Below are 17271 nucleotides of genomic sequence, written 5' to 3' on the forward strand. Positions count from 1 at the left end.
TGAGGCAGGCCATGCCATCCTCTCTATCCCCACATTCTGGAGGGGAAGTAGTCTCTGATAAACCCCGCCCTGTATTGGTAGGGTTTTCATCTTCAAGGAAAAAGTTCAGTCCCAGAATGTGAAAGTATTAGATTACCACTGGTTGCAGAATCTCATGTCAATATGTCTCTGCATTTTGATTGCCTCCAATGATGACCAGCTTGTTTTTCACGTGAAGGAGATCCCCCCCCCCCCCCCCCCCCCCACACACACACACACACACACAGCAAAAGTTGGTATCTCATCGATGCAGCAATCAACATAGCGTTCCCTGCATCTTCTCTACGCTTTGACCCTTTGATCCAACTGCTGTATGAATGTTGCTGACTCCACCTGGGGTGGTCAACCTCAAAACAAGATTCAATAGCAGAATAAGCTGCCTGACGTTGGCAGAGAAGTTTTTCATGGGCACAACCCACAAGTGCATTTTCCTCACAGATGTGGCTCCATTTAGAGGAAATAAACAGGCTTTCCAAAAGTATTACATTTATTAAAATAAAAGATAAACATAAAGTTACTTTGTTTTTGTACTAAGTATAATTATGTGTGATTTAGCAGTCAGCAGATAAAGCAGACAATAAGGTTCAGTTATGTCCTTTGATAAAATAATTTGACATGCTCGGAAGTACTGCACTCCCATTTTTTTTTATTCCAGCTGAGGGGACTGATAAGGAATGGGAAGGAGAGCTACAGGCAGAAGATGGAGAAGCAGCTTCAGCAAAACAACGTTGGTGAAGTCTGGAGAGGCCTCAGAACCATCTCGGGCCACAAACAGCAGAACTCTCTGCCTGGGAGGGATGTGAGGTGGGCAAATGAACTGAATCATTTCTTCAACAGATTTGATTCATCCATGAGGCAGTCTTCAACATCAGCTGCAGACTCACCCACCCCCACTGCTGCTGTTCCACCTCTGACACCTCAGACACTTCACACCTTTACTCACCCTGCTCACTCTTCCCCACCCCCAATAACAGCAGCCAATACACACTCCACACAAGGCTCCAGCCTGTATCTCTCAACCACCCAGGTTAGGAGGGAACTGAGGAGGATTAAAGCCAAGAAGGCAGCGGGCCCAGATGGCATCAGCTCAAGGGTCGTCAGGTCCTGCGCGGACCAACTGTGTGGGGTGATGGAGCACCTCTTCAACCTGAGCCTGAGGCTGGGGAGAGTCCCACAGCTCTGGAAAACCTCCTGTGTTGTACCAGTGCCAAAGACTTCACACCCCAAGGACCTCAACAGCTACAGGCCGGTGGCTCTGACATCCCACCTGATGAAGACCCTGGAGCGGCTGGTCCTGGCTCAGCTTCAGCACCTGCTGAGCTCATCACTGGACCCACTTCAGTTTGCCTACCAGCCTGGCATTGGAGGGGATGATGCCGTCAATTACCACCTACACCGTTCCCTCACTTACCTGGAGACCGCTGGGAGCACTATGAGAATCATGTTCTTTGATTTCTCCAGTGCCTTCAACACCATTCTTCCCTCGGTCCTGAAGGACAAGCTGGAGAACTCAGGAGTGGACCATCACTTCCCTACCTGGATTTTGGACTACCTCACCGATCGACCACAGTATGTGAGAACTCAGGGCTGTGTGTCGGACAGGGTCATCTGCAGTACAGGGGCCCCACAGGGAACGGTTCTGGCTCCGTTCCTCTTCACCATCTACACTGCAGACTTCTCCCACAACTCCACCCAGTGCTTCCTGCAGAAGTTCTCTGATGACTTTGCACTAGTCGGCCTCATCACTGATGGGGACGACAAGGAGTACAGAGGACTGACCCAAGACTTTGTGGAATGGTGCCAGCTGAACTACCTCCACATCAACACCAGTAAAACCAAGGAGCTGGTAACCACTGAACATCCAAGGTATGGACATTGAGGCTGTGGACAGCTACAGGTACCTTGGTGTTCATCTGAACAACAAACTGGACTGGACTCATAATTCAGACGCCCTCTACAGGAAAGGGCAGAGCAGGCTGTACCTGCTGCGGAGACTCAGGTCGTTTGGAGTAGAGGGCCCACTCCTGAAGACCTTCTATGACTCTGTGGTGGCATCAGCTATCTTTTACGGTGTGGTCTGCTGGGGTGGCAACAGCTCTGCTGGGGACAGGAAGAGACTGAACAGGCTGATTAGAAGGGCCAGCTCTGTTCTAGGATGCCCTCTGGACCCAGTGGAGGTGGTGAGTGACAGGAGAATGGCGGCTAAGCTGTCATCCCTGATGGACAACATCTCCCACCTCATGCAGGAGACTGTGACAGCACTGAGCAGCTCCTTCAGTGGGAGGCTGCGGCACCCACAGTGTGGGACGGAGAGATTTCGCAGCTCTTTCCTCCCCACTGCTGTCAGACTCCACAGCAAAGACTCCAACTGATCAAACACACACATCCACACATGTGCAATAACACTAAGTGCAACACTCTTTTTCTGACAAAGTTGTATTTTTACTCAGTTGTATAAAGCATTTGTATTCTATTTTTATCCTGTTGTATATTTTATTCTATTTTATTCTACTGTATATAGTATTTTATTTTATTCTATTCTGTACAGTTGGGTACAGTATTTTATTCTTATTGTATTCTAATTTTTGCTATATAACTTTTGCACTGTCCACTTCCTGCTGTGACAAAACAGTTTCCCACGTGTGGGACTAATAAAGGTTATCTTATCTTATCTTATCTTAAAACACTGTCCATCCATTATGTAGACCTGCGTGTCATTTGCAGAGTTGTGCGAGCTTCCATTGAATCCCAGCTCACATTAGATCTGATGACTTTCCCACATAGTCAGTTCTTATTTGCAAAATGCTTCTTGTTCCTACGATCAGTTTTCCTAACTTTAATATTCTCCAGATGTCCTCCTGTTTTCCAAAAACCTCCACTTTTACTTGCTCTTAGTTCTCAAGATCTTCTCAAAGGAATGCCTGTCAATCAGAAAGAGAATATCTTTATTTCACGGGACCATAAACCTCCTTTTGTGCTTAAATACCTGAAACATTTCTGTGAGTAATGCCTGCACAGAAATATATTTGGTAAAAATCACATAAATGATGTATTGGCTCAGATTATAAAGGTATACTCAAAGAACACATTGATGCATAATATTAATTACTGCAGTGGGAATCTGGACCAGTAGCAGATTCCCACTGCGATAACGCACTAACAAATTAAAGACTACACTCTCAGCCACATTAGAAGATTCACCTGTTCAACTGCTCCTTTATGCAAATATCTAATCAGCCAATCACTTGCCAGCAACTCTTTCCATTCAAATATCCACTTAGAAGCAGCTCTGGGTGAAAACGCCTTCTTGATGCCAGACATCAGAAAGGTCTGAGCCTGGTTGCTTCCAGCAGATTAAAGGCAACAGTACCTCAAATAACCAGTTGTTACAACCAAGGCATGCAGAAGAGCATCTCTGAATGCACAAAGTGTCAGCAGAAGACCACCCCGGGTCACACTCATGTCAACTAAGAACAGGAAACCGAAGCTACGATTCGCAAATGCTCATTAAAAACAGAAGATTTGAAAAACATTGCCTGGTCTGATGAGCCTGGTTTGGCATGCAGATGGTAGGGTCAGACTTTTGTTTAAACAACAGAAAAGCATGGTTCAATCTTGCCAATATGAATGATTCAGGCTGGTCTTAGTGTACCAACTGAGCATTGTTTAAACGCAGCCTACTTGAGTTTTGTTGTAGACCATGTCCATCCCTTTATGACCCCAGTATACCCTTCTTCTCATAGCTGCTTTCAGCAGGATAACGTTGTATGTCACAAAGCTCAAATGATCTCAAACTGGTTCCTTAAATACTGGAATGAATTCACTCTACTCAAATGACCTCCACAGTTATCAGATCCCAATCCAACAGAGCACCTGTGCAGCAACTGTGTGATGCTGTTATGTCAATATGGGCCAAAATCTCTGAGGAATGTTTCCAGCAGCTTGTTGAATCCGTACTACCAGAGAATGAAAGCAGCTCTTAAGGCTAAATGAGGTCCAACCTGGTACTGGAAAGGTGTACCTAATAAAAAATAGTGTGTCCATGTGTGCGTCATTGCAGTTTGCTTTAATAGTCTCAGATTGATCAAATATATTCTGATTTCTGTGCAGTATAGTCAATGCGTGCTGCGAGTACTGTTAATGGAGGCAAAGTTAGGTTATTAATCTTACTTTCTTGGACACTTGGAAGAAAAATGAAAATGTGTGAAAAAAGAAGTGGGACATGGTGACAAGCAGGCATCCTGTTGCCTCAATCATCAGTTATTCTGACTTAGAGAAAAGAGGACCTTTATTAGTTACACTCCTGTGCCAACTAAAGGGATCGCTGGAGGTCAGAATGACCCAACCCTGAACTCTTAAAGGAACTGAAACTTAAGATGTAAAAGACAGAATTTAAATAGTAAAAATGGCAGACCAGACTGTTGTGCCGTTTGCCATTTGAAAATGTGTTGGTTTTTACAGTCAGGACCTAACTTACATTTAGTAATATTTGTAATCAAAGTCGGTGGCAAAAATCCAATTACATCGTCACTCCATAATCAAATAGATAATTTCAGAACATTTGCAATACAAAAATAATGCATGTAATATTACAATGATGTCTGTTGTTTAAAACTTTCCACTGTAAAATATGAAATTTCATAACATCTACAATTAAAGGAAGATTTCACAGATGAGTTCAGTATCATAAATTTAGCACCAGAACATATTTTCTTTTTCTTTATGCTTTTTTTAATGTTCTGTTTATAAACAAATATCCAAAATTTAAAAAATCACCATTGATGATTTTTAAATATGAATCAAAAACAATTACCATCATCTTTTTGTGAACAGGTATATTTGTGTTTCACCTCCTGTTTTTTACTAAGCTGTTTTTCCTCCCTGTGGTTTCTTCTTCTTTTTTAAAAAATAATTTCCCCCAATATTATTAAGAAATTGTAGAGGCACTAAAGGTTAAACTACTTTCATGCATCTACATTTTCACTAATGAACATGAAAATTACTTTTATGAACTTTAAACCTCCTGATCACAGAGCCTGTTATAGTACCATATGTCACGGTCCGCGGAAGTAGACTGTGTTGGAGTGAGATGGAGGGCCCAAATGCACACCCAAAAGGAGACAGAACTGACTTTAAACAAAAGGCGAGCCGTTTATTAGGCTGAAAAAACATGAATACAAAAACAAAGCAAGGTGAACAGGGGGTGAGAACTAAAACTAAAACCTAAACTGGGAAAACATAAACTGTGATGACTATGACAAAAGTGAACATGATTCTGAAGAGGTACATGCGAGGAACTATGAAGAGAAAACACGAAAAATGAACATGACCTGAACAGACTCATGAAAGACTTTAAACCTGAAGTTACTTAGAGGGAGGAAAACAGACGACCTGAATGAAAACACAGAGACTAAATACACGAAACTTTCTCGTATCCTTTAAATATGAGTTCATTTATTATTTTTTTAAATTATCTTTTTGAGCTTAATGTTCTAGCTCATTTTAAATAAATAAATAAAGACTTAAAATTGCTTGACCACCTCAATGGTTGTGTTGTGAGGCAAGATGTGGTTTGGCTGCTGAATGAACTTTTGCTGAAAAAGACATCCGTTTTAAAGATTACTCATCACATATGAATGAATAATATTAATAAGTTCAAACAGGCAAATCTGCTCATGTCCCGAAACGGACACACAGATACACACACAGATACACGTCCCAGTGTGCTCATATGATCAGAATTAACTCCAGGAGGCGGTCTTCTGTTAGGGTTAGGGTTGGCTATACAGTCCTCTCAGCACTCGCCTGTAGCTTCTCCCGGACAGTGCTGTCTTTCGGGGATTTGCTTCACAGTTTCGTCATTTGCTCAAATAGCTGTGTGTGAACTTTCACTTAGAAAGCCAAAGGACTACTTTTGGATTTTATTTTTTACGTCATCATCGGTCACATTTCGTTACTGACTGTCAACTCTGAGAAAGGTAAAAACTTTATTTATTGGCTACTGCGTGTCAGTCTGTGTTTCTGTGCGATGACGAGACTAAGAATGGTTTCACTGTCCCAACCTGTGTTGTTATTTTGCGGTCAAAGTATTTTTGAGTCTCCGGCTCCCTTTAAATTCATCCAAGTCATGCGTCTTGAGGCTCGTGCGCAATTGACCTCACTCATTACGCCAGCTCGTGCGCGGCCCCAGCTACTGTAGCTTGAAAGCTTGAACTGGAAAAAGTGGGCTGCCGGACCGGGAAATGGGCTGGCACACGTGTGTATGGGGGTGGTCGTGGAGCCTGAGCCGAAAACAGGACTGTCAGAGTCCAACTTTAGCAACCTAAAGCGTCTGATTATGCTCATCGACACATTACATTACTATAGAAAATCTATCTATCTATCTATCTATCTATCTATCTATCTATCTATCTATCTATCTATCTATCTATCTATCTATCTATCTATCTATCTATCTATCTATCTATCTATCTATCTATCTATCTATCTATCTACTGCATGTGACAGTTATTCCTTTTATGCCCCTTGTTTCCTTGGTTCAGAACACACTAAACAAAAGAAACATGAAATATTCAGAATGTGAGCTTTTACAGTGCGAGTTTGGGGTTAAAGGACAGTCCCAGGTGACATTACGGCAGCTGCTTAATAATTTAACCCAAGTGACTCAACACAGTGAATCTATGTCAAGTCATGGTTAGTTTGCCTTAATCTTTAACGGCGAAGTTGAACATTCTTACATTTTATTCATGAGGATAGTTTTCAAAAGCCTGAGCTCCATCATCTTCTTTTATGTAACATTCCTCTACCATCTAATGCTGCGCAGCCTTCTCCTCCAAACTCCCCTCCCCTCTTTATTGTACATCCAAATATTGTGAATATTTAAACAATGAAAACTGAGACTGCAGTATTAGTGGACCTTGGTGTCTGTGTGCACTCATGTTTTTGTTGTTAAAGTTGTATCCTAACATCCAGGGGACTTCCTCTATGTCCGATGAGTCACTGATTTCTTGCTATTTGGGGGTTAACCCCCCCCCCCCCCCCCCCCCACACACACACACACAGGCCTCTCAGTCACTCATAAACAATCAAGGGTAGAGAGCTGGAGAGAATACCAACTGGAAATCACCTACAGTTGTTTAGATATTTAAATAAAACACATTAGGGTTGCTGTTGGAGAGAAATTAAGCCCAAGCTGAAACCTTTAATTTCTTTCTCTTCCAGCTGTCTGTGGTGCTCGTCTTCTGGAGTCATGTTTTCCAAGGCCACTGCCAACTTCGTCCGTGAGATTGACCCCGAAGGACTTCTCATCCACGTCTCTCGAGTAAATGACTCTCACAAACTGGTTCCCATGGCCCTCGTGATCAAACGCAAGCGCTGGTTTTGGCAGAGACCCAGGTACCAACCAACAGATTTCACTCTCGGCGACTTGTTGCTGGGTGACAAGGAGATCATCCCGGGTAGGTGTACAGATTAAAACTTAAGTTGTTACAGGAAAAATGTCGTGCATGTGAGTTCCCAGACACATTTCAACAAAGCTGATATCGGGGTAACACCTTGTGTTTTTGCAGGAGTGTCAGAGTCAGAATTCTTGACCTACAAGGGGACATATGGAGCTAAACTTGCTAGTGATCTGGGCCCCGAAGCCGGCTCTGCAAGTATCAGACTGGAGGGGCGTGGCACTACCAAGCTCCAGTCATGTTTTGGCCAGCTGAAAAAAGAGGAGGTGAATGTGAAGAAGCTATTACTTGACTCGGACAACAGGTATGATGTAATATTTTAAAAGCTTTTTATTTTATTTTTAAAAACTGCTTTCACATATACAGGTTGTAATCAAAGATTAAGGAGATGAGGTCATCAATGGTGATGTAATGAACTCCTTATAAATGTGGACTTCAGGCATCACATGCTAAACACCTCAGACCACAGCGGCGTGGTGTCATTTTCCATTTGTCAATCAGTCTGTCTCAAACCATTAACACCAGCTTCTCTTCATATCAGGTCGGTGGACATGCAGCACGTGCTGGTGAGGCAGATAGAGAAGCGGGCTGAGGTGGTGGGGCTAGTGAAGGAGAGGATCTTCACCACCAGCCCCTGTTCCATCACCCAGACAAAAGTGGAAGAGTGCACCTTTCAAGGGGTGCTCGGGCTGGTTGGCATGCTGGGGAGTTCGGTTAAGGTAGGCCTCTTAAAAGCTTTTTTAGTCATGATGCCATGAGAGTTTTCAATAATTCTATCAGGTAAATTATTATCAGCATATGTCTTATTTTGTAGTTTGATCGCCATAAATTTGTGAAATTCTGTTTATGCACCCCCCAAAATATAAGAAAAAAAGAAATCAGTCAGCCTTCCTCTAATCAATCCTATATGTGTGTGTACAGGGAGTGCAGAATTATTAGGCAAATGAGTATTTTGTCCACATCATCCTCTTCATGCATGTTGTCTTACTCCAAGCTGTATAGGCTCGAAAGCCTACTACCAATTAAGCATATTAGGTGATGTGCATCTCTGTAATGAGAAGGGGTGTGGTCTAATGACATCAACACCCTATATCAGGTGTGCATAATTATTAGGCAACGTCCTTTCCTTTGGCAAAATGGGTCAAAAGAAGGACTTGACAGGCTCAGAAAAGTCAAAAATAGTGAGATATCTTGCAGAGGGATGCAGCAGTCTCAAAATTGCAAAGCTTCTGAAGCGTGATAATCGAACAATCAAGCGTTTCATTCAAAATAGTCAACAGGGTCGCAAGAAGCGTGTGGAAAATCCAAGGCGCAAAATAACTGCCCATGAACTGAGAAAAGTCAAGCGTGCAGCTGCCAAGATGCCACTTGCCACCAGTTTGGCCATATTTCAGAGCTGCAACATCACTGGAATGCCCAAAAGCACAAGGTGTGCAATACTCAGAGACATGGCCAAGGTAAGAAAGGCTGACAGACGACCACCACTGAACATGACACACAAGCTGAAACGTCAAGACTAGGCCAAGAAATATCTCAAGACTGGTTTTTCTAAGGTTTTATGGACTGATGAAATGAGAGTGAGTCTTGATGGGCCAGATGGATGGGCCCGTGGCTGGATTGGTAAAGGGCAGAGAGCTCCAGTCCGACTCAGACGCCAGCAAGGTGGAGGTGGAGTACTGGTTTGGGCTGGTATCATCAAAGATGAGCTTGTGGGGCCTTTTCGGGTTGAGGATGGAGTCAAGCTCAACTCCCAGTCCTACTGCCAGTTTCTGGAAGACACCTTCTTCAAGCAGTGGTACAGGAAGAAGTCTGCATCCTTCAAGAAAAACATGATTTTCATGCAGGACAATGCTCCATCACACGCGTCCAAGTACTCCACAGCGTGGCTGGCAAGAAAGGGTATAAAAGAAGAAAAACTAATGACATGGCCTCCTTGTTCACCTGATCTGAACCCCATTGAGAACCTGTGGTCCATCATCAAATGTGAGATTTACAAGGAGGGAAAACAGTACACCTCTCTGAACAGTGTCTGGGAGGCTGTGGTTGCTGCTGCACGCAATGTTGATGGTGAACAGATCAAAACACTGACAGAATCCATGGATGGCAGGCTTTTGAGTGTCCTTGCAAAGGAAGGTGGCTATATTGGTCGCTGATTTGTTTTTGTTTTGTTTTTGAATGTCAGAAATGTATATTGCCCTCTGAGTGGTAAATGCTGTGCAAACATTAATGTCATAACTCGACAAATATCTCGTAATCTGTGTTCAGGAGAAGCAACTGGAGTTTAGTCAGTATCACTGCCTTGCATTGCTTCACTTCTTCCTCTTATTGTAAAATAATAATTGCTTTTGGAAATTTATGTCTAAAATATTAAATATTTAAAGGAATTATATAACCTCTTACAGATAGTAGACCATTGTTTTTCTTGTTCTCCTTCTTGTCTGTAAAAAACTGCATATTTTGCATGATTTAATAGCTTGTATATCACAAGTTATCAAGTTGTCTCCTCAACACCGTGAGACACGTTACCAGTTGCTCATGTTTCTGTGAAGGAATTCTGGCCTACAACATTGCTTCATTTCATTTTGCACAGCTCTTTTGAAGTCCCACCACAGCATTTCAATCCGGTTAAGGTCCGGACTTTGACTGGGCCATTGCAACACCGTGATTCTTTAAAAAAAAAAAGAAAAAAAAAAGAAAAAGAAATGTATATTTGTGAATGTGGAGATGTTATATTGGTTTCACTGGTAAAAATAAATAATTGAAATGGGTATATATTTGAGCCCTGCAACAGACTGGCGACCTGTCCAGGGTGTACCCCGCCTTTCGCCCTATGACAGCTGGGATAGGCTCCAGCGCCCCCGCGACCCTGAAAAGGATAAGCGGAAGCGAATGGATGGATGGATGGGTATATATTTGTTTTTTGTTAAGTTGCCTAATAATTATGCACAGTAATAGTCACCTGCACACACAGATATCCCCCTAAAATAGCTAAAACTAAAAACAAACTAAAAACTACTTCCAAAAACATTCAGCTTTGATATTAATGAGTTTTTTGGGTTCATTGAGAACATGGTTGTTGTTCAATAATAACATTATTCCTCAAAAATACAACTTGCCTAATAATTCTGCACTCCCTGTATATGTGTGCTCCCAGGTGTGTGTGAAGGACAGCAACAGCATTGAGATAGACAGCGATGTTTCTGTGGAGATCCCCTCTGGTACAGTCATCGCGTACAGCATCCTGGAACTGGAGGTTAAAAAAGACGGACAATACTGTGAGTGTGTGTGAGTGAGAGTGTGTGTGGTAAACCACATGTGTGGTTATGAACGTGAGAATGACAATATCACTTTAACATTCTGGTGTGATCTCACTTACCAAGCATACAACCAAATCACTGAAAAACTGATGCTGTGTGTGGCAAAGGTTTTAAATGGATATCATAGCTTTTCTACGGTCTCTGCTTTGATTAAACACACATAGGTGTTTGCTTCAATGGCCTGAAGTTACCCTGCTGATATTTGTGTGATTATAATGGCAGTCTATAGGGATTGACTCATGTTTGGAACTAGCCTCAAGTGCAACTTTAGAAACTGGGACTCCATGTTGGCTTCATTTTTTTAGTTTCCTCTTGGGGCTAGCTTATATTGCCTGGAATGCCCAGGTGAGCTTCCGACAACTATCCTACAGCAGCCTCCAAGATGGCAGCGGTAGTATTTACAACAATGAAGCAATGATGCAGGTTGTATTCAATCAACAGTCTTATCAGTCTTTTTGTCCTCTGGCCATTTCCCCTGCCACGGATGAAATGCTCGCTTACAGGTATTGTACTGCTGTTAGAGACAGGAGAGGTTAATGAGGGTGTACATGCTCGTCAGGTGTTGTTGTAATTATAGTAACACGTGTAGCTGCCATCTACTTATGAAGAGGGTAATCTTTTATTGTGTGGATGCCTCAAAGGCATCCACACTATTGAGTTCCTGTTTCTCTTTATTCTTTATTCCACTATAATCTAGTTGCTTCCGTACGTTTTTTGGCACTTAACTACTCCCTCAGTTTTCAGCCAATTTTCACTGTTCAAACTTTTAAAAATTCTGCTGTTTCTGCTAATGGGTCCTATGACTTTTGGTGCTCATAACTTCTATACTTTTGAGATATTGAAAAATTTTTTTGCAATATTTTTTGCCCATTTCTTCCACATTGTCAGTGGGGTCACTGATTTTCCTCGCCAGGTTGACCTGTGTTTTAGCTCAGTGAGATGAGATGCCGTTCTCAGACTGGGAGGCCCGGGTTCAAATCCCGCTTATGGTAACATTTCTTTAAGTTAACAGTTAAACTTTTTTAACTCTTTTCAACACAAATTTCAGCCTTTTCACCCCTTTTCAGCAAATTTTTCAGTTTTTTCTACTGTTTTCAGAAAAAAACTTTTTTCAGCAGAAATTCTGCTCATTAACCTCTTTTCAGCCCAAATTCTGCTTATTCACCTCTTCTGCAAAGTTTTCAGCCTTTTCACCTCTTATCAGCACAATTCTCAGCAGCTCCTGCTCATTTCAGCAGATTTGTCAGGCTCTCCACCTCTTCTTTGTGAGAATAAGTTTGGCTCAGTGAGATGAGTAGCCGCCTTGAGACCAGGAGGGCCAGCAAAAATTTCTCCGTCTTTACCCTTTTCAGTAGAATTTTTGGCTTTTCACCACTTTTCAGCAAAAATTTTCTGCTTCTTCACCTGTTTTCAGCAGAATTTTCAGTTTCTTCACCGCCATATAACTTTTTGCAAGTTTTCAACTTTTTCAGCTTTTTCAGCAGACAACTTCAGCGTTAAGGCATCCACACAGCATTTTCGCAGGAAATGTAAATTTTTCTAGTTTTATCTCAGTTTACCATCTCCTGTCCAGCCATTTTGCTGCTGCTATGTGTGTGTGTATGTGTGTATCAGATAGGACACACTATATTACACCCATACATGGAAGCCGCACTATAAAGAGCAGTTATTCTTCTTGACTTAGATGCTTTGAAAGGGAAAATAAAATGTTGGGAATAGAAGTGTTAGTGATAGATAGCCAAACATGGTTAGAGGATAGAATAGCAACAGTAAGTTCTTCTGTTTACACACTCAATAATCAGATAACATTTGTGTGTGATATGTGTTTGCCCATGTGTTTATGATGTTTTCTGTATTTTTCAGACATATGTCTACAACCTGGTGCAATTGGAGGCTTTGAGTCAGACTCCATCTCGAGGTCCTGGCCTTCTGATGATTGCTTCGACACAGTGGATGGAAAGTGCAACGAGCAGAAGGTTCCACAGAAAGCCCCCCTTATTGCACTTCATAATGGTTTGTCCCTTCATTCATACATTCACACAATTACTTGTTGATGGAAAAAAATATAACAAATGAAACACAGTAGACTTATGGCAAACCGAGGAAGGTTCCTTTTTGTCCCAAATACAACTGTTATTTTATCCGTCTCACTGAAACGTTGCCTATGCCGTTGCATTTTTTGGTTTATTCTCAAACATTATAGCTGAGCTGACTTTCCTCAGTAGTAAACACTGCCACTAAAACTAGCTGTAATACCTAAAAAAATGATTATGACAATATGAAAGAACAGCAGTCACATGGTTATAATAATCGATAATAAACAAACAGTATCTTCTGGTTTGTTGCAGAATCGCAGGAAAAAGTCCTTTCTCCTCTGGCAAAGCTCCCCCAGCCGACCCAATGGGCTTTATTCAAGAAGCTCCAAGAAACTCTGAATGACAGTGCTGCTCTGTCATATCTGCAGCTTGTGGTGAGTGAAACTGGTAATGCCCTGTAGACCAAAACAAATTTCCCACGTGTGGGACTAATAAAGGTTATCTTATCTTATCTTATCTTATCTTATCTTATCTTATCTTATCTTATCTTATCTTATCTTCGTGGTGACCACTAGCCAGTCGGCTAAAATAGTCTGTCTGGTTGTGTGAATAAATGTGTAACCACAGCATCCCAAAATGTTTATTTTTCCGTCTAATCTGAAGCCCTTTTTCTATGTCAGCTTGAAGATTTGTGTAGCAATGAAATACACAATGGGACCCCAAAAGAAGAGCAGCCCAGTGCAGAGAGTCCCACTGAAAGCACCCTAAATGCAGCGCACCTGTTGGTCAGTGCCATGGAAGGTAAGAGGAAGTTACAGACAAAAAAAAGCTCAGCATACAAAGCAGTGCTGCAGATTTTTTTTTTTTTTTTAGTGGGTTTAACCTCATCATGTGTTCTGTTTAATGTTTTTATAGAGTTGCCCAAAGAAACTCTGGAACTTCTGAGCAAGAGCGCTCCTGACTTTCTGCAGGCTTTCAACATGCTGGTTAGCTAACTTGTTTCAGTTTAGTACACATTGTTGGTAATGATTGGTACCATGATTAGTACATTGGTGGTTGAGTTATTTCAATAATTCAATATTTACGTAGAACACACTCACACACAAAAGAAAACTATGTATTAAAAATAAATTTTACATCTCTAAACATGACAAGCACCTGTTTAGCTTAGTATAAACGGGGAACTAGCTAGCCTATCTCTGTTCCAGAGGTGTCAAAATACACACCTATCTGACCTTCTAAAGTTCAATTAATAATAATATTTCTACTTTATGTATTTTTTACCCCCCAAAATTCCTTGTGACTTTCTGGTGGCTGCTTTAACCAGGCTAGCTATGCTAAGCTAACTACAACCAATTATGAGGTTTTAGCTCTATATCTAATGTTATGACATAAATTTATAGTATTTATTAAACCATTTCATCTTTCTTTATTTTAGTTCTTTGAGGAAAGTAGAATTCGAATCTGTAAACCAACATTTTGCAACAAAAAACTTGTCCACTGATCCACCTACCTATCTCCCCAGGTGTGCAAGCTAAAGAGCAGCGATGTTCTCAACATTCAGTCTCTTCCTGCCCTGCTGCAGGATAACCAGGCCTTTCAGCTGGCAGAGCAGTTACTTTCCTCTGCCAGTGTGATGCTAAGAAGAGACGCTGACCTCCTGTGGATGGAAACCAGAGATAATGCAGGAGTCCTACCAGTGGTCCTCTTCCTCAGCATTCATGGATTGTGTTTGCTCTGCAATGCACTTTAATAGTTGTAGTGCCTGAGTGTGCACTCCCTCTCCTTTTTTATTGATTGTATTTGCACCATTTCTTTTTTTATTTTAAAATCTTATTACATGTAAGCTTGCTATCGTTTGTTACAAGACTTTTTCATATTATTATCATTATTACTTTTAAAACATTGCTTTAGATTTATTACAGAGCAGGGGAAAATTTTTTTTTCATAAATATGTTTTTATTATCTAAAACAAACATTGTATAACATGTATTTTGAAAAAAAGAAATATATATTGATAGATAGTGATTAATTGAAGGAGGATTTGATATATTGTGGGGAAGCCCTGATATGATATATTGTTTCATTTTCTTACTTTTCACAGAGTTTGATTAGACACCTTAGCAGGGGTCTCGAACTCCAGTCCTTGAGGGCTGGTGTCCTGAAACTTTTACATGTGTCCCTGTTGCAACACACCCGAATAAAATTAGTAGGTCATTAGCAAGAGTATAGAACTTGATTGCATGCTGAAGTGGCAACCCATAACCCTACTCAAGTATAAGTGTTTGGAAAAATGTACTTCTAAAAGTACTTTTATTGCACCAGGTTCATTCACTCATGAGCTACTGTAACATGAATCACATGGCTGAATTGTTTCTATAGAGTCTTGCTAATGATGTATTCATGTGTGTTGCAACAGGGACACATGGAAACATTTCAGGACAGCGGCCCTGGAGGACTTGAGTTCGAGACAACTGCCTTACAGTAATCTGTCCTACAAGTTCAATCCAGACGTTCTTATCTGCTAGTTTTTGGTACACAGTTTTTTTTAAATTTTTTAGTAAATCTCATCGTTTAGAAAATTTACTAACCAGGGATCACTTGAAAGGCGATTAAGCTAAAGGTAGTTCAAATTTCTCAGCTCAAGAAATGTTTACATGTTGATGATTTTATACAGAAGCGTTGAGCTGCCACCCAGGGAAAAGAAAAATAGAGCTATATCACATTATAACGTGAAACGTTTATTGATCTAACAATATACTTTATATGTTTGTACAATATATCTTTCACATTTGAACAACATAATATCATGTTATTACAATAAACATAATTATCACGTTATAACAAAAAACCGTTTACGTTCGTACAATATAAATATTATATTGTACAAACGTGATAATTATGTATATTGTAATAACGTGATATTATGTTATTCAAACGTAAAAAAGGATATTGTACTAACATTAAAATATATGTAACAAACAACAAAAGTATATTTTTAGATTTTTCATGTCATAACGTAATATAGCTCTGTTTTTCTTTTGCCTGGCTGGCAGCTCTACACTTCTGCAATTTTAAGCTTTTCAATTAACATAAAAAAATTGAAGTTTGTTCCATGCCTATGGTATGTAAAATAACTAGCCTTTCCATATCTATGTGGTGAAAAACATGCTACATGCCAATTCATGCAAGGATTTTTAATTTTAAATGGTACGGCATTGTATTGCTGCTCATCTTAATAATCAAAATAGCATTAAACTTTTTTTTTAACTTAAAGAAAGCTTTATTTTTAATATTCTCTTGAAGACCAGACTTTGTTAAAACAAGCTACACTATAAAATACAGTATTGACATTTTTAAAAAGTAGAGCTTTTATTAAGAAGATCGTGTGTTTTCATATATGAACTATATGTTTTTATGACATTCCTTTTCTCATGACCTTACTGGTACTTACTTTCTAATTTATTGTTAAGAAAGACTATATTACTGGGCTTTCAAAGAAAGTGTTTTGCATGTAGTTGTCTGTATCAAAGTATATCATTTTGATAACACGGAAAGCAAAAATAAAACTTTTATATTTTCTGTGAATTGTGTCCTCCATAGAAAAATAAATGTGATGCAAGCTACATTTTATTGTACACGTTTAGAGAAAGTAGTGCATTGGGGGATTTCTGTATTGAAAACTATAAATGATCATCTTTTACATTTACATTTTTGGAAATTAAGAACGAGTGTGGTGTAGTCGCTGTGTATCAGTGAGGTATCGATACAGATTATTTACACCATTTCTAATTATCTTAAATTAGTGTTTACTTATTTTTTTTACATTACAGTAAGCACCGTAACTTTCTTATAGTTCCACCATAGCTTTTAAGGTTACTATTTACTGACAGCTACAAACTGTAGGTAAGAAAGTGTTTGACATCTTCAGTGTGCTTTTTTTCATAGGTTCAAAAAGTTTCTCCAACTCTGAGATTCCAAACCACAAAGGCGTGATGAAAGGTGTATCTTGGATTTTAGTCAGAGTTTGTGCAAATATTTAATAATGATTAAATATTCTAAGGTCTTACAAACATTAAATCACTTTTAACTTTAACATTATTACACATCATGCTGTAGCTGTAATTTACATTTTAGAAGTGATTATTTTAGCTGAGTCATGTTTAATAAGATCTTATAAGTTAGTAGCTGAGTGAGTTAGTAGTTGTGACATTATTTAACAACATTTACCAAGGACTTTACCATACTTTACCAAGTACAAATACTAATACTACTACAATTTTCAGGTATCTGTAGTTTCTTCTCCTTACATTTTGGTCAAATAAAATAAAATAAAAATACAGATTTGTTTTTCCTTTGGTAAAGGTTAAATTACAAAAAATGAAATAAAATGTGTTTTTAATTTAATATGATTATTTAATT

At 39.9% G+C, this 17271-nt stretch overlaps 1 protein-coding gene across 2 annotated transcripts; it reads left to right on the forward strand.

Moving 5' to 3' along the window:
- The first annotated feature begins 5823 nt into the window (after positions 1-5823).
- Positions 5824-16437, forward strand: LOC113014732 (gasdermin-E-like). Of its 2 annotated transcripts, XM_026156445.2 has the most exons (10): positions 5827-6017; positions 7261-7496; positions 7608-7800; positions 8038-8215; positions 10651-10771; positions 12677-12826; positions 13162-13283; positions 13530-13650; positions 13765-13835; positions 14375-16437. In XM_026156445.2, the coding sequence occupies exons 2-10, from the start codon at positions 7289-7291 to the stop codon at positions 14600-14602; spliced, it is 1392 nt and encodes a 463-aa protein (XP_026012230.2). In that variant the 5' UTR covers positions 5827-6017; positions 7261-7288; the 3' UTR covers positions 14603-16437. The 2 variants fall into 2 exon arrangements, with proteins under 2 accessions (XP_080152294.1, XP_026012230.2); XM_080296168.1 differs by having other exon boundaries at positions 5824-6017; positions 13530-13835.
- The last annotated feature ends 834 nt before the right edge of the window (positions 16438-17271 follow it).

The sequence above is a fragment of the Astatotilapia calliptera genome, chromosome 22 (assembly GCF_964374335.1).
Source record: "Astatotilapia calliptera chromosome 22, fAstCal68.1, whole genome shotgun sequence".
Classification (NCBI taxonomy): Eukaryota; Metazoa; Chordata; class Actinopteri; order Cichliformes; family Cichlidae; genus Astatotilapia; species Astatotilapia calliptera.